We start from the raw sequence: 21,982 nt of genomic DNA, 5'->3' as shown, positions 1-21,982 counted from the left end.
AATGTTAGTTGAAGAAATGCATGACTGTATAGGCGCACACTATTTAAGGAAATACTGCAGTCACCATGTTTTGCTTTGTTTTTAAACCCTGAGTGGTATGGTAGCTAGAACACAGCTTCCTAGTTCACTCAGAATAAACTTTGAAGTCCTCACCATGGCCTACAAAATCCTATGTGATCTGCAACTCAACTACTTTATAGACTCATCTCCCAGTACTCCCCCCCCGCACCCATATTTACTCTGCTCCAGCAACCTGACTTCCTTGTGTTCCTCAGACAAGCCACATACATTCCTGCCTCAGTGCCCTTGCCCAGCTCTTCCTTTGCCGAGAACATTCATTCCTTCAGTCTCGTCTCAACTGTCGGCTCCTCAGAAAGGCTTTCCTCACCACCTTATCCAAAACAGCATAACCCTTATCCTACTGTATTTGTCCTCCTATCTCTTATTGCCACCTGCCGTGTTACATATTTGTTTGTTTGTCTCCCCAAACGGGAAAGTCACTCCAAGGAGGGCAGGGACTTTGTTAATTGTGTTCACTGCAGTTTCTTTTGTGCCTAGAAAGTGCCTGGCACACAGTAGGAGTTCAATAAATAGTTGTTGAATGAATAAACTAACAAACATGAGATTGGAATCCAGGCACCTGGATCGAATCCTAATTCTGCCACTGATTAGTTGTGTGACTTTTAACAAATGTCTCCTGACACTCAGTTTCTGAGTCTGTGAAAGAGTTAGTTGGGAAAAAATATTTCTAAAGCCTCACCCAGCTCAAAAATCACTGGGTTTTAACAGAGCTGCTTTCTATATACAACTTTTATATGAAGTTTTAACACTCAAAAATATTTTTCTGATATCCAGAAACTGCAAGCCCTCTGGGCCCTTCATTATGAGTGAAGACTCTGCTCCAAAGTCCCCTAATGCAGCCTTCCTTCCCCAATCCTTCCAGGCAGGGCGGGTCCCTGCACTTCCTTCATACTCTGAAGTGCTTCATACAAGGCCTTTTCTTCCTCAAAGCTTGTACAAGTTAATGACATAACTATATTTTTCTGTTTTTTCCCCCTAGAATGTGAACACTCTGCGGACAGTAATGGATTCTCAGTCATTTTCCTCCAGCTCCTTGCATAGTCCATGGAAATTAGTAGGCATTCCAGGAATGTTTAGTGAATGAATGAATACAGGAAAGTCAAAGTGGAATTAGGATCATTATTCATATTGAAAACTAAGACCATCCCTCTCCCTTCACTGATGAATAGTGGGCAAAAAGAAAAGCTTTGCTACCAATGATTCATCATCTGAAGGGATATAAGAAACCAAAAATGTATTCAGAATCTACTAAAGGCCAAGCAGGCTTACACACATTCACAGGGTTTATTTAATCTTATGGCAACCTTATGAATTCGTAATATTACTACCATTTTACAGATGAGAAAAATTAGGGCTCATAGAGAATAGGGAGTTTGCCAAGGAGAGAATGAATGGCTAATAGAATTCATACTCAGAGCTCTACATGACATGTATCATATCCATATCACTGAATGGTATGTCAGAAAGACATTTCTCTGATTTAATGTAAGTGTTGGCATGTGCAATGGTGAGCTTTCCTACACTAGAGAAGCATTTTTGCAATTAAAGGATTTTTTTCCCCTTGATTCAGAAAGGTGGCTATAAATAAATGAGTATATACTATTCCTGAGAGGGTAAAAGAGAGACTTACAAGCAGATTACGCCTTTTGCCTTTTGAATTTTTAAATATAAAATTTATATTTTCTTATAATAAAATGTGGTATCTGTTCATTATAGAAAAACTGAAAAAATACAGAGAGCTATAGAGAAAAAACTTCAGTCAACTATTATCCTATGACTCAGAGACAACTACTATTAACTTTTTAAAACTTAAGATTAATAAAGTTTACCATAACCTTTATTATGTTATTATGTTAACCTTTATCACCTTTTTCCAATACATATTTTATTTTATAGAGAGGTTATTCTAATTTATCCAATATTTTTCAAATGCAATATATGTATTTTCTATATTGTTAGAAATCTTCATAAATAGCATTTTAATAATGGCTTAATAATAGCACATCAAATAGTTGCAATAATCAATCTTTCTATTATTATTAGTAGGCTATTTCCATTTATTTAATTTTATGAGTCTCTCAATTTAAAAAAAAAAAATCAGTTTGTAATTCAATTTCTGAGAATGGTTCTGACCTCTGAGAAAATGCAGAGATAACTCTTCCACCCAAGAAGGAAAAAAACTCCCATTAGTATTCAAATAGATGAAGTCTTTCCTTTTCCTCTAATAATCTTTCAATTGGAGAAGTTAGTTGGAGTCATTCAAGTTTCACCTACAGTAAGGAAGGAGGCAGTGAAAGCCTACAAGTAGCTTGGAGTAAACAGAGTCAGGCTCACACCTTGGTTCTTACATTTACTTGCCTTATACTCTCAGTAAATTACATAAAGCCTAATTTTCCTCATCGGTAACTGGACAATCACCTCATAGTGTTGCTGCAAGTGTTTAAAATGAGAAAACATTTGTAAGCACAGCACGGAGACTGGGATAGAATAAATGAGCCTTCTTGTAACTTTAAAACTTTGGTGGGAAAGCTGAGAGCACATCATTCTTAACTCCTGTAGATTAGAGAATATGCCAAGTTCTCATCCCCAGTCTCAGAAGAAAAAAGAACTTGTATGTGTGTCAACTCACACACAACAAAATGGTTTGATTTCTCACAACACTTTGAGGTAGGAGAAATTCGGGGTCTCCCAGTTCTCCTAGAAGTCCCTCCCCACTGACGTGTCCCTACCTCTAACTACAGCTACAATCCCTGTTCCCCTTGCCCACAGTGGTTCAATCCCTAGACATCTCCTTTCTTTCTGTCTCACTGACTCTCTGATCTGAGCTCTCCCAAACCCGGCTTTCCAGCATGCCTGTGGGTCTAATTTTCCAATAACACCAGTCTGATTTTCTGAACCCTGTTCAGTTTACTGAATCCTTGTTCCCAATGTCATCAAATCCAAATTTTTAAAAAATGCGATGGTTTTCAAGGCCTTCACCACCACCTGCCTATTCCCTCAAGTTTCCCTCTATTCTATTCCTTCTGGTCCCTGCCCTGGTGTCCGCCTTACCATCTGGCAGCAGGCTGTTTACCGCCAATAAATCACATCTTTAACTAAAGATTTTGACCTTTGTCAAAGGGCAATGCAACTCCAAACTGGGGATTTGAATCACTGTCAGCTGCTCACATTTTAGAGTAAATAAGTTTTCAGATTCTTGGGGTGGAAAATCGGGAGGGGGGGAATAGTGGTAAATTAAGGTTGGGCAAGGAAAGGAGGATCCCAGACACCATCAAGAGAAAAAGGTCATAAAGTCTGGGATTGACTGATTTCCCCTTCTCAATCGATATTCCCTCTTGCTTGTTCCATTTCCCACAGGTGCTTTCTCTCCTGCTTTTCCTGTCTGCATCTCCTGCTCACTGGAAGGCGTCCAGGTCGTGCCCACTTTTACTTGTTTAGGCAAAGTCACAGATGCATACACTCTCTTCTGACCTTCCACAGAACTCTCTGTCCTCCCCAACCCTCTCACTTACTTAGTACACAGCGTCGTACTCCCCATATTGCTAACTTCTTCCAAAAGTCCTTGAGGATAGGGACTGTGCTTGCATCCCCACTTGGTAGTTGATTGGTAAATATGTGACCAATATTCTAGACTTATCGGACTTGACCGTTCGCCCTAATCAATGCCACCCTAGTCAATCAGAACTTGAGCTCTGTTGACTTTGGGCAGCACTTTTAACTTTGGGTAAGGTGGACATTCTGAAATGCTTTTGTACACACATCTGTCACCTATGAAGTAGGCCTTTCTATTGACATAATACAAATGGGAACAGACATGACTTACAGACATGATAAACATAAAAAATACCCATACTCAAATAAAAAGAATAACACCCAACAAAACAAAACCCACACCCAAAGAGAACAGTAAAAGTAGAAGCCAATCTAAATAGAGAGGAGATGATTCCTACTAATCTCACTTTAGGGCCTCCATGAAGGGAGGCAAGAGGAAGATTCAAATGGAGGGGAAACCATATTTTTATAAGTATTACCTAACTGCACTTACATTCATTGAAACGTTGATATTTTGGACCATGAAAAAAAAAAAGCAGGATTTTTAGAACAAGGGTTACAGAAACTCATGCTTTTCTCCAAAGAATTTATGGGATTTTGTACCAAAATAAAGTCCCCTTGTAGCAGCCTAGACCAGAACTAGACAACCATGAGACCTCCAGTCATTTGAAGATTCCAGAGCAGCTTCTGCCACCCCCACCCCTACCCAGATCCCCTTCTCGAGCTCAGGCTTTGAAGACTGTTCGTCTGCCTTGGGCGAAAAGTCAGCGTTTCCCCACACTCTGCAGTTAAACAGGACCCCAAGCAAATTCCCAGGAATAAACAAACAAGAGCAAGACACAAGGAGGTGGGGCTGGGAGGGGAGGGGGTCATGAAGGAGGGGCGGGGGCAGGAGGGATAACTTTGCTGCAGGCGGGCCTGTCACTCCAGCTGACATCAGGCACCTTCACCTTTAAGTTCTTAACCAGGGCTGCGCCTCCAGAAGGAAAGTACTTAGCTGGAGGGAAATGAACTGGAGAAGAGAAAAACGAAGACTGTGGAGTCGCGCTGAGAAGCACTTGCCCTGGCCAGGGCCGCCTTGCCAGGCCCCGGGCCGCGCTCGGGCTGCGAGCCTGAGAGGCGCACTCGCTACCTGGCGTCCGGCTCCTCCTCCGACTCCGTGGCCGTCTCATCCTCCTCGCCCTCTGACTCCTCCTCGGTCTCCAGCGCTCGAGTCGCCTCCTCGTCCCCGTCGGAGCCGAGAGAGCTCTCGGCGACGTGGTTGCTGTCGCTACTCGCCATCGCGTCTTTCCCGGGCCAGACCGGAGCCGGAGCCGCCCGCGCCGCGCCTGGTGTTCTCCCTCTGACTGCGCCTCTGGCCCCGGCGGAGCGGCTCGGGTTCCCGGCCCGGGGGGCGGGCGAGCCCCACGACTTTAAATAGAAGGCGTCAAAAAGTTTCGCCACCGAGCTTCTGGGGCCCGGACCCAGCTTCTCCTCTTCCCCGCGAGTCTGCCAACTTCCCCTGAGCCCTCCCCGCCTCAGTTCAGACAGATTCCTGGCGGACCCTTGGGGCAACTTAAGATCACCCACCGCTGCTTGCAAGGGGCACAGGCTCTCGCCAGCAGCAACAGGAAATGGAAAGGCTAGGCGCCCAGCCCCTCCTCTCTTTCCCTTAGAGTGGGTTTGGTAGGCTTTGTTTCCAGCCGGGCTACTTGGTGCACCCTTTATCCCAACCAAATAACCACTCTTTCTGAGCACAGGGCTTACTAGTTTAGGCACTCAACTAAGGGTCTCAGTTTCACGATCCCCTCGCAATTCTGCTGTGGTAGAGGTATAATTGCAATGCTGGTGTTCTAGAGAAAACGGAGGCTCAAAAGAGCTTGGGTAGCTGTCTCAAGGTGTCGGGGCTGGTAAGGACCCAATAGGAAACAAAGTTGCTCGCTCAAAAGTCCAGCTTTGAACTATTGTGCAGCATTAGCTTTCCTTATGTTTGCAAACTGTAAATTGTGAATATGCTTCCTCGGGGGCCCCTGGATTGTTCAGCCCAGACATTTCTTATTTCCACCAATCTCAGACATTGAGGAGAAATAATTTTGCTCACAATGGCCAAAGGCTGTTTTGTCTGAAACTCTACCCAAAGATCCCCAAAACTTTGGTTGGACCGTGTCATGTCCCTGCTTAAAACTCAATGGCTCCCCTCTAATCAAAGGCTAAAGCCTAACTGCCTCAGGAAAATAAACACTGCACAACAGCCCATGCCTCTGTCTTGTCTCTTCTGTAGAAGTCATGAGTTCCCAACATGTATCAAGTTATGCCACTGTGCCTTTACTTACACAGTTCCTCCTGCCTAAGTTTCTCTTATTTATGGGGTTACTCATAATTCAAGATCCCTAAAGTCCCGGAGTTAAGTTCAATACCCCTCTTCCAGGTTCCCACGATCCTATATTCAAATTGTTTCTCCTTCCCTTAGTAGACTTTGTAAATTTGTTACTTACCTTTGTCCCATCATCCCCATCTCTTACAAGCCTAGAAACTAACAAAGTATGCAGCATATAGTAGGCACTTAATATATGTTCTGTCAACTAAGAGAACAGGACCAGACCCGTTGAGTATGTGTCACAGGTAATGATAGCTTTACAATACATAAAGATACTATTCCTTTCATGAGGATGATCTTATGGCTAGAACAGCTAACATTTATTTTTAATTACAGCAAACTATTCACAGAATTGTTAAATATGAATGTAAATTAGGTAGTATTCACAAGTTACACTAATTTATATGCATGCATTAGGCCTGTAGGCAGAGAACTGTAGAAAGTGCACACAACAGTACAGAAGCATCAGCTAGTACGCATGAGAAAAGAGGAGTCCAGAGTTCACTAAACCAGGCTGAACAGCAGCAACTTTCATTCTCTTTACATAAGCGAGGCTTTTCCATTAGTAATCCCAAATGACTGTTCACCTATGACAAAAAAAGAATTCAATAGCAGCTAAGGGAATCTGTTAAACACTAATCAAAACTATACATATCTACTGTACATTCCTTCCATTTAACTTACAATTTCTTGGGAACACTAATTAAAGTTACCAAAATTAATTCACAAAGATCCTAGTTCAAACCAATTCAAAATTTAGTATTTCAATACAGCCTGAACATTTTTTAAAGATTTTTTAATTAATTTTATTTTTAGACAGAGGGGAAAGGAGGGAGAAAGAGGGGGAGGGAAACATCCATGTGTGGTTGCCTCTTGCACGCCTGCTACTGGGGACCTGGCCCACAGCCCAACCCCTGGGAATCAAACCGGCAACCCTTCGGTTCTCAGACGGGAGCTCAATCCACTGGGCGACACCAGCCAGGGCCAAACTGCACATTTTTAATTTTCTGATACTACTCTTGAGTAATATGAAACTATATATAGAAATGGGCAGATAAATATAAACAGAAAATAAAAGAATGTATTATTCACATGGTTGAGTAATGCATATAGAAAATAATTTAAAAGGCTAAAAACTCTCATATATTAACAGCCCACTTATCTGACATATTTGGCTGTCACAAGGTATGTAATCTTAGGCTTAAGTTTACTGCTTTTGAATTGGGTATAAGTTTATTAATTTTGATCTATTTTTTCAGCAAAATACTTGAAAAACAGCAACAGTAAAGTGAGCTGTGTGTAGGGTGGGAGGGTGGGCCCTTTGAAAGATGAGAAAACAGTGGCAATGAAGGAGTCCACACCATGGTAAATTCAGTGGAGGTGGGGGAAGGGGCTTTATTTGGAAATGTAATCCTGCAGAGGTAGAACACCCTACACATTTACCCACCCCCGAGAGCTGCGCAAAATTCGTACGGAATACCATGACTATTGTTTATTGTTTCTAATGATTACCCGGGGTCATCACTAGAATATGCATTATACTCACAGCATTCTGAAGAAGAGTTGCACAGTGTATAATACACTTGAGGAAAATTTCCAAGAAAAGGAATATATAAAGCTTAATTGTTTCAAGTGTTAACTATCAGTAATCAGTAATTTAAAAAAATTCACCTATGTGGAAAGCTTCATTCCCAATAACACCAGAGAAATAAGGTGTTGATGTGGTTATCTGGCTTAATAAGGAATGGACCTTCTCCCAAGACTCTTTGCATAATCTAAATAATCAAGCAAAATACCCTCAAAAGTAAAGACTTTCACACACACACACACACAGAAAACCACATAAACAATTTCCATATATAAACTTTATTCCATTTGACATAATACAAAACTTTAAACTTAAGGAAGAAAATAAAAATATGCACCTTTTACAAGTTAAAGGAAAGCAAGTCTTAACATTTGAATTGGCCTGCAAAAAAAAAAAAAAAACCCCAAATACATTAGAGGTACAAACTGTGCTACAGTAGGTCTAAAAGAAGTTGTACATAGTCCTTTTGAAAAAGTTAAAACTGTTTCCAAGATTACTTTTCTTATTTAAATGTACAGTCACTGACCAATTTACAAATATTTACATAACCCCAAAACGACCTTAATAAACACTGTAGCTTTTTTCAGCAGCCACCACTATTCTTCATGTGGAAAAGAACCACTAAAAAAGATATCTTTACAAACATTAAGCTTTTATTTATAATAATTTTATGTCTTACCCGAAAGCATTTTATAGAGGCTTACTTCCTAAAAATTCCAGTTTAGATTACAATCCTACAATTGTACACAGAAAAAAATCTGATGCAATCAATAGGATATAATCTCAACTTTGAGCTTTAAGTTTCTGTTGCTTCATGTCACAGGGAAAATAAAAGCATAAAAATGGGAAGTAAAGCTAAAGCGCTTATTGCACTAAACTACCATAAAGCACAGGAGACTTAATCTTTTTAAAATGTCTACACTGAACTAATTTTTTAAAACAATGAACTAACTGCTGTACAATACAGAGTTAGAACTCACATTACTACAGTGCAAAAGGTACTTTTGTTACAAAAAATTTAAAGCAATCTCAAAAGTACATCAAAAGCATGTGAGGTACTAATGAAATGCTAATACAGACACACCCAAAGCCTCTATTCTGGTGAGTCAAGTGAAGACTTAAGGCAATTGTCCAGTATTTCATGCCTCTGCAGTGATTTCATTGAAATGAAAGATTTCATTTTGCTTCAAGTAACTGAATAACTGACTTGAATCTTCACTTTACTAGAACAGACAGGCAACAAACTACTGTGTATTACACTTTCCAAAATTCCACAAATCTCTTCAGTATTAGCATGTGGTACAATGAATTGCAGTTATATCAAAAACCTTTTATTTGTTCAGATAATTCCCCAAAAAATATTTTATCTGATTGCCTGAAAATTCATGCCATAATATTACTAATCATCAATGTAAACATTTTCAAAAATACATCTTTAAATCAAAGGGTTTTATTAGGAAATGTCATAATAAAATATGCAATCTTTATATAAGTATGTCCTCTTAAAAATAAAACATGAAGACAGAACAATGAAAAGAAACTATAATGGAGGTAAACAAAATGTTTTATGGTGTTACTATTGTTCTTTATGTCTCAGAAGAATTCATTAAGAAATAGAGAGGCCAGTCATCTTTTCAGGACAGCAGCTCTTAAAGGTAGTATACTGTTCAAATCTTTTTTGTTTTTCAATCTGTGCCATGACTGTGAGAGAAAGGAAAATTATTTTTAAAACCTAAAATATATGCAGAACAGAGACTGAAAGGAAAGTTACTAAAATGTTAATAGTAGTTCTCTCTAGGTTGTAAAATTTGGGGTGGTTTTTTTCTTCTTTGTGTTTTTATCTCCCAAGTTTTTAACATAGTACAAGGATTGTTCCTGTCATCAGAAAACATTATTTAAAAACTCTATACCTATATGAATGACTTCTACTCATTAACAAAGAAATGGACGTATAGGTGGTACAAAAAGATGCAACTGATAATATTAACATTTATTCACAAATTTAAGTAATTTCATCTTTAACAGCAAGGTACAATGTAATTAAAACAAAACCTTTGGGTTTGAGAGAATAAGGGAAGATAAATTCAATTATCTTATTGACTATTTGGCATCCAGTAAGCGTTTCCAATTAAAAATAGTATTTATAAAGGAGACAGTAAATCTTTAATAAACACTTTTTACTTGCCTCTAGAAAAGACAAGTAAGTAGAATTGGTTAAGGGGGGAAAAAAAGGAACTGAAGGAAGCTCACCCATAAATAAAACAGCAATGTAAGCAATGCTATTTTTGAGTTTTCAACTTAATCTGACAGACAAAAATATTCCCTCTTGGATATTTGTTTTGTCCTGCAGAATTCCATTCATTTAAAATTTCCTATTCTGGCTGACAATTGAGAGGGCCTAATTTGAAGAACAGCTAGTAATATACCTGCATTTTTAATTACCATCAAATAAAATCCACTTATATGTCTTAATAATGAAAAAGTATGCCTCTGAAATGATTTTCACAGTTCACTGATCTTTTTCTTATATGAAGCATTTCTCCTGCACGTCTCATAGTATATATGCTATCAGTATGTTTCTACACTGTAATGTAGAATTCCTTGAAGACAGAAACTACACCTAACAATATTACTGATGAATAGATTCATACTGTGGACTAAAAAGCTAAGAAGTAAACTACAGTATATATGTATATGTGTGTATGTGTATATATACACATATGTGTATGTGTGTGTATATGTATATATGACTGACATCAGCTTTCTTTAAAGGCTACAATAAGTCCCCCAATATTTTAGGAGGCAAAGAAGTCCATCAGGCTTTAGTCACTCATTTTGTTAGTTTAGTAAGTCACTATGGAAAAGTTTATTTCCACGAAATGAAAGCCATGTGAGTGAAAACAGAGCCAGATCTTTCTGAAGGGAAAGTATACCTAAATTCGAGTAATAAATTCCCTGTTGTGCCACATTAATGGCTTCAGAACAAAAAAAACCAGAGCTATTCTGTCCCATTACATCTGTATTTCATTTTCAAAGCACAATAGTTCTCTAATGTTTTTAAGACTTAACCTGGTACACTATTTACCTTTAAAAATTGATCCTTTATCATGTCAAATTTCTGCTTTTCATGTACAGCTCTGGCTGTATTTGTTCCATCAAAAGGTTCTGCAATGTTAAATGCACATACAAACAACAAATTATTAAAATGGGAGCTTCAGTTTTGTTTATTTTAACTATATTAAATTGTCAATATTTGACAGTTTTTGACCTAGAAAAAAGCAACTGCATATGGTTCAGCCAAATATCTTGTTAGATTTATACATATTAAAAATAGTTTTATATAGCTATGGACTGTCTAATAAAGTGGAAAGAGTTCAAGTGAGAGAGGAGCTAAAAACTAAGTCAATATTCAACCACATGTAAATTAATTTTAGATAACAGAATATCTCAGAGCATTTAATTTTTTAAGCCAAATCAGTTTCTATTCATAAAAATGTAGTTTGCATTAAGTATCAATATTTTAAGTAAAAAAGAACTGATTTTATTTCAAGATAAGAATCATCACGCCCTGGCTGGTGTGGCTCAGTGCATTGAGTACCAGTCTGAGAATCGGAAGGTCGCAGGTTCGATTCCTGGTCAGGGCAGATGCCTGGTGAGGGCCAGGGGTCCAGTTGGGGGCATGCGTGAGGCAACAGATCCATGTTTCTCTCACACATGTTTCTCTCCCTCTCTTTCTTCTTCCCTTTCCCTCTCTCTAAAAATCAATAAATCAAATCTTCAAAAAAAAAAAATCATCACATAAAGATAATATTTTCTTCTACCTGTAAATCATGAAATTAAGTTTCCATCAACTATAAACAGTAGGGATACATAAAGACTGGTCAAATCTTATCAACTGGAAACACTAGACACCTAAATTCATGTTTGTTATTTCCTACAAATAAGTTAAAATTATTCTGGAGGTGGTCAAAGAGGGTGGGGGGAATGGGGACATCTATAATAGTGTAAACAATAAAGTTAAAAAATAAAAAATTAAATTAAAATCTTATAACTAAAAGATTTGTAAAATCACTTCAGAACATAAACTTACTACTTTACAATGATAAAAGATTAAATTATTCAACTAATTCTCTTAGAAACATGATGATAACTGAATGATAGAGTACTTGTGTGAAAGCTACCTTCTACACAGATGTATTTATTTCTCCATTCAATACCATCAGGCCTAGGAATGGCTTTGGCTTCACGAACTGAAATCATTTGACTGTTCCAGCTATAAGAAGAAAAATCTTATTAATCATGTTAATCATGTTAACTGTTTTAACTTCCCCTTTCTTGTTTTTATTATATCAGTAGTAAGGCCTTGTCTGATTTTCACAAAGGATAATGAAACTTGCTTCAACCCTCAACCAACACAATCCCTATTTCCCTTCTCTACTTCTTTTTTTTCCATAGCACTTATAGTTTAACAATTTGTTTAGTTATTGCTGTTTATGGCATGTCTCCAAGATGCTAAATAATTTCTGTATTTTTTCACTGTTCAACTAGTTGTGTAATACAAATTAGGCACTTAATACTTACTTATTGAATATAGGAATATAAAAAAATAAGAATGTGTAAGGAAGCAAAAAATGTAAGAACTATATTCATTGTTAATATCCCATAAAGAATTTTTTATTTAAGAGGTAATCTTGTGTTGTTTTCTGATACTATTAAGTAATTTTTGTTCAGGTACATATCTATTTATATGATTTGGAAAAAACTCTTTATATTTTCCAATAGAAGCAAGTAGATGCTGGTTTAGGAAAATAAAATTAATACTCTATGAAAACATTAATATACTGTGAAAACATACATTATATATAGATGTAGCAGTTAATAGTGAAGTTTTATTCAAATAAAATAATTTTTATCTGCATGACTGAAGACAAATTGTTTAGTCTTTAGCACATACTAACATTACATTGTTTTTTCAAAATTTCTTTACAATTATAACAGTTTTGTAAAAGTACTATTTTCTTTTTTCAAGGATCATTCTAACATGTATAACTACTCAATCTGTATACGAGAGAGAAATTAGTTTGAAGAATAACTGATATCTTTTTTTCCAGCCCTACTTAGCTTTCTCCACCATTTCAATAAGAGCAAGACCATGGCTTTGGGACCTTCCAAGTCCAACAGTCACCCTGCTCTTCCTGTGTTTATTAGATAGAAAATCCTTAAGAATATAACTGTCGGTCCAATATGGCATTTGTTTCTGGAAAATTGATTAATTTGTTAAATATTCAACAAAATATTGTAACTTGTAAAGTTTGATCATGGAAAAAATCCCCAAAGTATGGTTTTCTACATTTTCTTATCAGGAGTACAGTTCAGAGTCCTGGCCAGCTGGCTCAGTTGGGTGAAGTGTCGCCCCATACACCAGAAGGTTGTGGGTTTAACACCCAGTCAGGGTGCATATGGAAGGCAACCACTCTACGTTTCTTTCTCACATCGATGTGTCTCCCCTCCCCACCTCCTCTCTCCCTCCTCTTCCCCTCCCCTCCCTCCTCCCTCCCTTCCCTCTCCTTACCCTCTCCCTGCCTCTCCCTCTCCTCTTCTTTAGCTATCCCTTTCCTCTCCTTCTCTCCTCTCCCCTCCCCTCCCCTTTCCTCTCCTCTCTTCTCTCTAAAATCAATAAACTTATCCTTGGGTGAGGATTAAAAAAAAAAGTACAGTTTAGAAATATAGAGTGTGACAAAAGTAGGTTTACAGTTGTTTGTATGGAAAATAATACAATAATAAATAAACAGTAATACAAAAATAAACTGTTTCTCATACTCAGAACTATAAACCTGCTTTTGCCCCGCCCTCTACTTTACAAAGATAGCTTTAAGTTATTTAAAAATATATATATCAGAATTTATGCTTTAAAAAAATAAGTGGATTGTCAAAGAAAATACTTAGTATTGGTTCTTGGAAGATGTTTTAGATCCTTTATGTAGAGCACCATGGATTCAAAACAGAAAAGAAGTATACTGCTCTATTGTTTCAAGTGTATTTCTAAAATTTTCTTAAAAATAGCAAAGTAAAGAGGAGAGTTATATAACCATATGCCTGAACTAAATAAGATTACAGTAGAATTAAACTTTGTGCTACTTGACTTTGTACCACTGAAGACAAATTTCATTAATGAAATAAACTTTTTTTCCTGAGACTACCTATTTCTAATGTCAACTTATAGGACAGTTGAATCTGTAGTACAATTAAAATTGGAAACAGTATGTTAAAAGGGGGTAGATTGGTTTTTCCTTTCAGACAAGCTTACAATATTGAAATACTGTGTCCTGCTGTTAAATTACAACTTTTACTTCCTTATACCAAAGGAACTCCCCTCACCACTATATTTCTGTTAAATCCAATCCTGACTTTTTATTACACACCAGTATTTGGTTCTAAACTGAATAACAGAAACATATGTAACATACCTATGTTCACTTTATTATCCATAACCAGGTATCATTTAAGCTTCAATGCTTAACCCCAACAATGCAGTTATTTAAATGACTATATCATCAGAAATACTGAAAACTTCAGAGAAAAAAAAAGAATATTTTGAATCACTGCCACTTATACTGATTCAATATACTTCATTTTCAAAGAACTTTTAAATACTTCTAAATTATAAAATATTTCAAATTATAAAAAATGATATATAACATATATTATTTTTACGCTTAGAGGTAAAATTTTAAAGTAGAATTGAAGTCATAATTTAGAAATATTTTCCCTAAATATTTCATTCTCTAATACAAACAGGACCTAAATTAAGCCTTTTGTTATACCATATTTCTCTACTATAATTTGCTTGCCGTGTGAAAATCTGTTATTGTCACTAATCAATTAAAGCAGAAAATAAGATACAGTCTATAGAAGAAGGATGTTTCACAAAAGAATAGAAGAACAGATATGGGGCTTAATTAATCCGAAATAGATCTGACAATATATAATAATTTTCTGAATATGAAACTGAGATACTGACTCTATATTGGTAAGATGTGTGCTTCTCTTCTTCAGTAGTAATAACGAACTGGTACTCATCTATTAACTCTCTTTTAGCCATTCTTTCTGTGACAAAGTATTCTGAGATGATTGATGAAATTGGAAATGTAGTCTTCAGCAACATTACAAAGAATAATTTAACTCCAACAAAGTCAAAATTATGGGTCTGATACCACATGGCTGCATATATATGACTTGTCTAATTAAGTGAACAAATGTATATAGTTTTGTTTTATTATTAAAAGCTGGGAAGCAAACAAAAAAGAAAACTATTTAAGGGATTTGAAACCTCTTAAGCAGAGGAAAAAAGCTACTCTAATCGGAGAGTTTTGTTTTGACTGGCGGCTCTTTGCACTAACCCTTTAAATGCTAGTGTCCATCAGGGCCTAGCCTCTTTCAGTCTTCTTCTAATGCTAGAACACCCATTCTAGGCTTTAATACACTATTTAATTTTACAAAATCCTTTTCTCCAACTCTTAACTTTCTAGTAGGTCTCAGGCCAGTATTTACCACTAACTATTGGAAACTGCCAATTGGATGTCCTATAGGTATCCCTGTGCCTACAGTTTCAAGATTAAGTCTAATATATTCTGTCTATGGTCAATTATTAAAATCACTTCCTTGTACATTTCCTTAACTCTCCTACTTGCTTTTGCTGCATTGAACTTACTTGGCTGAAACACAACCATAATTAAATCTTGTACTCCAATTCTTTCCCATACAGCTAAACATGGCTGAAGGAAAACATGCAACCCTGCTAAACTTTAAGTTCATGATCACTTTAAATTCATGATGTCTTAGCTCAAAGGACCCTAAAAGCTACCACACACCAATCATACTTTACTTCCATAGTTTCTTTATTCTCCTACATGAAAATTCATTATCTTCTCCTCACTTCTCAAATGTCCTCCCTCCTAATCATTCCCAGATGATGTTCATACTTGATTTCACCAAAAAACCCTAAAGCAATCAAGATCATTTTTCACTAGCCCCCACCACATACATTCATCTGTATCCATATACATATTCTGCTTTTTCTCATTAATTCCTCACCCAAAGATATGTTTTACTGATTTTAGAGAGGAGAGGAAGAGGAGAAAGAGAGAGAGAGAGAAACATTAATGTAAGAGAGAAATGTTGATTGGTTGCCTTCCATATCTGCCCCAACTGGGATCAAACTTGCAACCTAGGTATGTGTCCTGACAGAGAATCAAATCTGCTACCTTTTTGTGTACAGGACGACACTCCAACTAACTGAGCAACCCAACCAGGGTGATTCCAACTCCTCTTGATTCAAACAAGTATGTATACTGTTTAACAATTTACTATGTCTTTTCCAGGTATCATCAATTTTGCCATCAATATGGGTTATTTCTTGTATCTCAAAATAAAACCAAAAACTCAACCCCACTTAATTGTTCAACTTCTATTCCATTTTCCTACTCCCCTTTACAAGTATGTAAATTCCTCTAGAATTTATATACACTAACCTATCTATATCTAATTCTCTTTCTGTTCTCTCTTAAGCCCACACCAATGATGCTTTTATCCCCATTATTCCACAGAAACTGCTCCTGCCAAAGGCCCAGTGAGTGGTCTCCATGTGAACCAATGTGCCAATGATCAGTTTTTAGTTCTCATTTTGTACTTGATCTACCAAAAAATGTGACACAGATAATCACTCCCTTCTCCTCAAAACATTTCTTTGGATTTCAAGACACTACATTTGATTGGCTTACCTCCTACCTCAATGATTACTCCTTTTTAGGTTATATATTAGTTCCTTCTCATCCCTAATCTCATTTGTACTTCATCTTTGTATTATGAAATTTTCAAAGAGAAAAACTGAAAAGCATAAAATTCAAAAACAATTCAACAGTTAACATTTTGCCACATTTACTTGTTTGTGTATATGTATGTTTTAAACTGAACCATCTATTAAGCTGTAGATACCACAAAACTTCATGTCTTTATCCTTTAGCATTTATCTCTTAAGAATAAGACCATTGTTGTTTATAATACCAACAGCATCTAGAAATTAACAGTAACTCAAATGCCTCTCCATACTATAATGTAAGCTCCATAAAGATAAGGATTCATGCCTGTTTTGAGTCATCATCTCTCTTCATGCCTGTTCTGTTAACTGCTATAATATATCCCTAGTACATAAAAAATAGCTTGGTATACAGTAGTCACTCAATGATTTACTGATTAAATAAAATGAGAGAAGAAAAGGAGAACAAAAAAAGGGATTAAAAACTTCGGCCTTCGTATATTCCTTATTAAAAAATGCATGTGTTGGCCTGACCCAATGTGGCTGAGTTGGCTGGACATCATCCTGCAGAGCAAAAGGTTCCCAGTTCAACTCTCATTCAGAGCACATGCCTAGGTTGAGGGTTCAGTCCCCAGCTGAGGCAGGTACAAGAGGCAAACTGATCGATGTTCCTCACATCAATGTTTCTCTCCCTCCCTTCCCCTCTCTAAAATATTAAATAACTAAAAGTTAAAAAAACAAAAAAGAAATTCTCTAAAAATTGCAGGTTTTTAAGCATATAGGTATGTATTGTTAATTCAACAGAGAGACTAGCAATAGATACATGTGATTAGGCATCCAGGAAGTAAAGAGGACTATAAAATAGGTAACTTTAAAGGTTCATAGACTCTCCAGTATCTATGAGTCCATAATATTCAGAACTTATATTTTTCTTTTGTTTTGTTAAAATACAAGATTACATTCTGACTGTATTTTTTTCGATTCCCTGAGTTACCTGATTCTTCCCCGTGCTGCCCCCGCACCGCCCCCCATTTTTTCAGTTCCCTGTTCCCAGATAGTTTTAGAAGCCTGGCTTCACTGTGAGAATTTTCAGCAGCAAGGTTTGGGAGTAAGCTGCGAGTGAAGTAGGTAAGAAATTCTTAGTAATTTTTAAATGGCCATATAAAATTTCTGCAACATTTATACCATATGTACAAGCATCACTTAAAAGTTACTTAATTATGTCTTCAAGTATAAGAATTTTTTAATTGAATATTTCAAAGTTCAGAAGAAATCCTTACAAACATTTCTAACAGCTGTCAGAATTTTGCACAGCACTTAGTTCATTACCATGACTACGTTCTTGGCTTTGCTCCCTACCATCAAATTTCTGAAAATATCTGATATGGAACAATAATGCACTTGACAAATGCACTGTAAGATGAAAGAGTAGGAGAAGATGGCTCCTATATCAGGTATCAGGGAGATAACAAATGCATACAAAAGTTCGAAGCCTCTTTCAACCATCAGCATCCTTGCCAGTATCATTTGGCATAAGAGCAAGCTAGTTTGTGCTAATGCTAAAACTAACACACAAACCTGCACGTCTACCATCTCGTTTCAGTCCAATGAAGCAGTGATTTTCAAGGTGTCTGTATATAGCTGCTCTAATACTAAACTATACACAGCAAAACTGTAACCTTCTCCTATGAATCATTTTCTCTCCACATAAATTTTTCCCAATCCCTAATTCACATGACACAACAGATGATGTCAATATGGGCTAACAATTTAAATTGTAGTTTTGTAGTCAGACCTGACCTTGAATCCCAGTTCTCTCACTGTATCTGCTGTATTGCCATGGGCAAGTTTTAAGTACACAAATTTTATAAGCTTGGCAGGGTGTTATTTTGAGGTTTAAATGACATAATACATGGAAATCATTTAGTCTACTCCAAGGACACTAGATAAAGAAATACTCACTAAACATTAGCTTTTGTTATTGCAATATCTGAACTCTAGAAAACCTTTACAGTTTCTTATGGCCCATGTTTAATATACTCTTAAATCTCCCCTCATCTTTACATAAATGAAGGCTCCCGCTTTTTTATCCATGTTGTCTGGACCTATATTTAGGTCTTTTTAACCTGGGCTACTATAACTTCATTCTTATTGAACTACTTTCCTCCAGCACTTTTCCTACTCCTTTTCTTAATCTAATTTTGTAATTTTAGTCATCTTAAGAATCTTTGAATCACATTCACAATCTGACTTTCTGCTTTAAAATTATTTATTTATAGCAAGTATTTGTCAAGTACCCACTATTTGGCACTGGGCTAGCTAGGTACTGGAGACACAACTGTAAACTAAACAGGCACAATCTGGTATAAGCTTTGAGAAATTTAAATAACATTTCATCTTTCATGCCCTATTTTCAAATCATCTTATATAAGTCACTTTTCTTTAGTGCTACTGCACCATAGCAGATATTTACTGCAATATCAGTATTGCAATGAACTATCATAGTTAAAGAGCATGAATGTTATAGTCAAAACTACCTGAAATATTCTCCTTACAAGCTATGTGATCTTACGGCAAGTTTCTCACCCTCTCTATATGTCTCACTGGTAAAATGGGCAAAAAACATCTTATATGGTTATTACATAAACTGAATGAGATAATACATATAATCTTTGTAGAACAGTTTATTACTATGTTATTACTATTATTATCCTCTCTCCAAACCTCTTCAAAGTAGGACCTCATGGTCACTGTACCCTTCTCCTCTAAATTTGGACAATTCCTAAGTCCTTTCTCTTTCCTCCTTCAAGGTCTTCTGAATTGATCAGAATAGCTGCCCACTCTATCAACTAAGAATTCCCATAAGAACTTTCAGTTATATCCAGTCTGATGATATACTTTAATCTTTCATATTTACACATCACCCTCAAAATAAAGGAAAAGTGTTATTTGATTTATATATCATGTAATACAACTATTTAATTCAGACATCAGGTATTAAGTAATTCTTTTTCCAAGTGTGTCTTAGCTGTTTTTCACTAGAAAATTTAAGTACCTAAAAATAGATGTTCCAAACTATATAGTACCTACACAGCATCAACACATTCATTCAGGCCCTACTATATAGAGGCAGCTAACCATAAAATGGGACCACTAATAAAATCAACTAAAACTGGACTTAATAAAACTATAATTTTTTATTAACTAGGAATATGGTATCTACTTAGTTTCTTAATTAATCTTTAGATATTGAATTTTATACACTACACATTTCTGGACAAGTTTACAGCATTGAAATTGACAAATTTAACTTCTTGACCAAATTGGTAGTATTCACTTATATATAAATAAACAATTAATTTGTGGTTTCACTTACTCAAATTCTGTAGCATAATATTTAAGAAAGCCCAGTAAGAGGTCCCCAAGATTTGATTCATTCTTTGAGAGGTAAGGAGGAACATCACATGGAACTTGATGTACAAGGTGCAGCTGTATAGTAGGACTAAAAGATTCCTGTAAGAAAAAAAAAAGGAGGGGAAATGTAAAGCCATTACACTAACACACACTAACAACTTTATAAATCCTCATCTAAATTTCTCTGAAGAAGAAAGAAGACATTTTTTTACATGTCTGCAATTTGGAAATTTGAAGATTTTCTTACACTTAATATTTCACCAGTGTTTGGCATAGGCCAGGAAAGTATGTAAAAAACTAAGATATTCTAATCCTTGGCTGAGATAGAGCAACCAATGGATCCATATGGTAGCAAAAGATTTTCTAACTCATAAATAAAACCTTACTGTACATACCAAAATTCCATCCAATAACATACAGGTTTCTTTACAAATGTATCTCATTCTTAAATTATTTTTACAAGGAGAAGTTGTACTTTATGAAGGCTATATCAAGCACCAGGTAAGAGCTCTTTCTAACTGCCAGTTAAAATTTCTCTCAAAAGCCATAAAAGTAACTTTAACATATGAATAGTACTCATACCAATTTTAAATTGTTTTGTTTTATTTTGTTTTTGTAATGTGTATCTAGGAGGGAGGAGAAGATAGACATCCAACACGAACTGAACTTGAAAAGACAAAGAGGGCTGGGAAGAGAAGAAAGATAGGAAACATACCAGTAAGCAATATTCAGTAAATTTTTACCATTACATTCATAAAGAAAGTTATCATTTGCTTACAATCCAGGACCAAAGAATATACTTCTAAGAAAGAATACTAATGTGTGCTTATTCTTCTGGCCAATGGTATGCCATTAATTTTCATATTTAATCTTTCATCTAATAGCACCAAGTTCTGGCTCTGAAATGCACTAAACTATAGAGCTTCAAATAATACACGTTCATTTGTTAAAAAACAATCTTTCTAAGGTAACTTGCACAGTGCCCTCAAAAAGGGTTTTCTGAATTTGCCATAGTTGTTTTATCCACTCATCTATTGATGGATACTTGGGCTGCTTCCATATCTTGGCAATTGTGAATGCTGCTGCAATGAACTTGAGAGGGGCTTATGTTCTTTCAAATTAGTGTTTTGGGTTCCTTCGAATTTATTTCCAGAAGTGGGATCACTGGGTCAAAAAGCATATCCATTTCTAATTTTTTAAGGTATCTCCATACTGCTTTCCACAGTGGCTGCACCAATTTACATTTACAGAGTGGAATAACCACCATCAGGCATAAAAAAGAAGAAAATTTTACACCTTGCAACATTTTGGATGGACTTAGAGAACATTATGTTAAGTGAAATAAGCCAAAGACAAATGCCATATGATTTCACTCATATGTGGAATCTAATGAACAAACTGAACTAACAAGAAAAATGGAGACTCATAGATGGAGAGCATGATGAGAGCTAGTTGTGTGGGAGGTTAGGGGGTGGAGGGATTGAGCAAAAAGGAAAAAAGGACTCATGGACATGGGTAACAGTGTGGCGATTGCTGGGGAAAGGTGGGGTATAAGGGGACTAAATGGTAATGGAAAAGAAATACAATAAAAACTTTTAAAAATTAAAATTAAACCAAAGAAGAGTTTTCTACAGCTCCCTTTGACATCAGAGTAGAAATAGGTTTTTTTTTTTTTAAAAGCAATTAGTTAAGGCAACAGAATGACAATTACACTTACGGTTCCCAATGCTAACAAATCAATCTTGGGTTTATTTACATCAATTCAGTTAGTAATGTCTAAATAACTCCACTGTGATTACATTGTCATACAGAGAAATAGGGTATAGCACCTACTTTATGGTAGCCCTCAAAAATCATCAGTAAAAAACAAAGGAGCAACAAAAATTAAAAAAAAAAAAACAAAAAAACCCCCCAAAAAAACCCTCCTCTACTCCATTATCTATAATGCCATTAGTAATTTTTAACTACCAGGAAGTGATTTCCTCAGAAGAAAAATTCTACTCCAATTACAATTCTTAAAGCTGGCACTCCTAAACTTGAGACTTCCCCTTCCACTTCTAACAGACTTAATGTTACAAACAGGTATCTTAATTGTTTCTTAGACTAGAAGAGTAGGAAAAAAGCTTCCATTTACAATAAAGAGTAAAAGCAGAAAGTAGAGTAGGTACTCTACTAC

General features: G+C 36.2%; 2 protein-coding genes across 7 annotated transcripts in view; both read right to left on the bottom strand.

Annotated features, from left to right (window-relative positions):
- CMYA5 (cardiomyopathy associated 5) overlaps positions 1–5,055 on the bottom strand; it is a 97,788-nt gene extending 92,733 nt beyond the window's left edge. Inside the window, exon 1 of the mRNA XM_054578534.1 lies at positions 4,766–5,055. Coding sequence (XP_054434509.1) covers positions 4,766–4,914 — 149 coding nt within the window. The 5' untranslated portion in view covers positions 4,915–5,055. The remainder of the gene's footprint in view (positions 1–4,765) is intronic.
- Positions 5,056–7,861: 2,806 nt separating this feature from the next.
- The window catches only part of TENT2 (terminal nucleotidyltransferase 2), a 56,913-nt gene continuing 42,792 nt past the window's right edge, over positions 7,862–21,982 (bottom strand). For 3 of the 6 annotated variants that reach the window (XM_054578529.1, XM_054578531.1, XM_054578530.1), the window contains exons 13-17: positions 20,389–20,491; positions 19,769–19,905; positions 11,759–11,850; positions 10,663–10,742; positions 7,862–9,278 (exon numbers count right to left, since the gene is read on the bottom strand). In XM_054578529.1, coding sequence (XP_054434504.1) covers positions 9,204–9,278; positions 10,663–10,742; positions 11,759–11,850; positions 19,769–19,905; positions 20,389–20,491 — 487 coding nt within the window. In that variant the 3' untranslated portion in view covers positions 7,862–9,203. Of the gene's footprint in view, positions 9,279–10,662; positions 10,743–11,758; positions 11,851–19,768; positions 19,906–20,388; positions 20,492–21,982 lie in introns of those variants that run through there. The other 3 variants (XM_054578532.1, XM_054578533.1, XR_008529549.1) reach the window with 2 other exon arrangements.

The sequence above is a fragment of the Pteronotus mesoamericanus genome, unplaced genomic scaffold, assembly GCF_021234165.1.
Source record: "Pteronotus mesoamericanus isolate MK-2021 breed Mesoamerican mustached bat unplaced genomic scaffold, CSHL_Meso_final contig_50, whole genome shotgun sequence".
Taxonomy (NCBI): domain Eukaryota; kingdom Metazoa; phylum Chordata; class Mammalia; order Chiroptera; family Mormoopidae; genus Pteronotus; species Pteronotus mesoamericanus.
The sequence above is the reverse complement of the archived record's forward strand: the minus strand, read 5'-3'. Positions and strand labels throughout refer to the sequence as shown.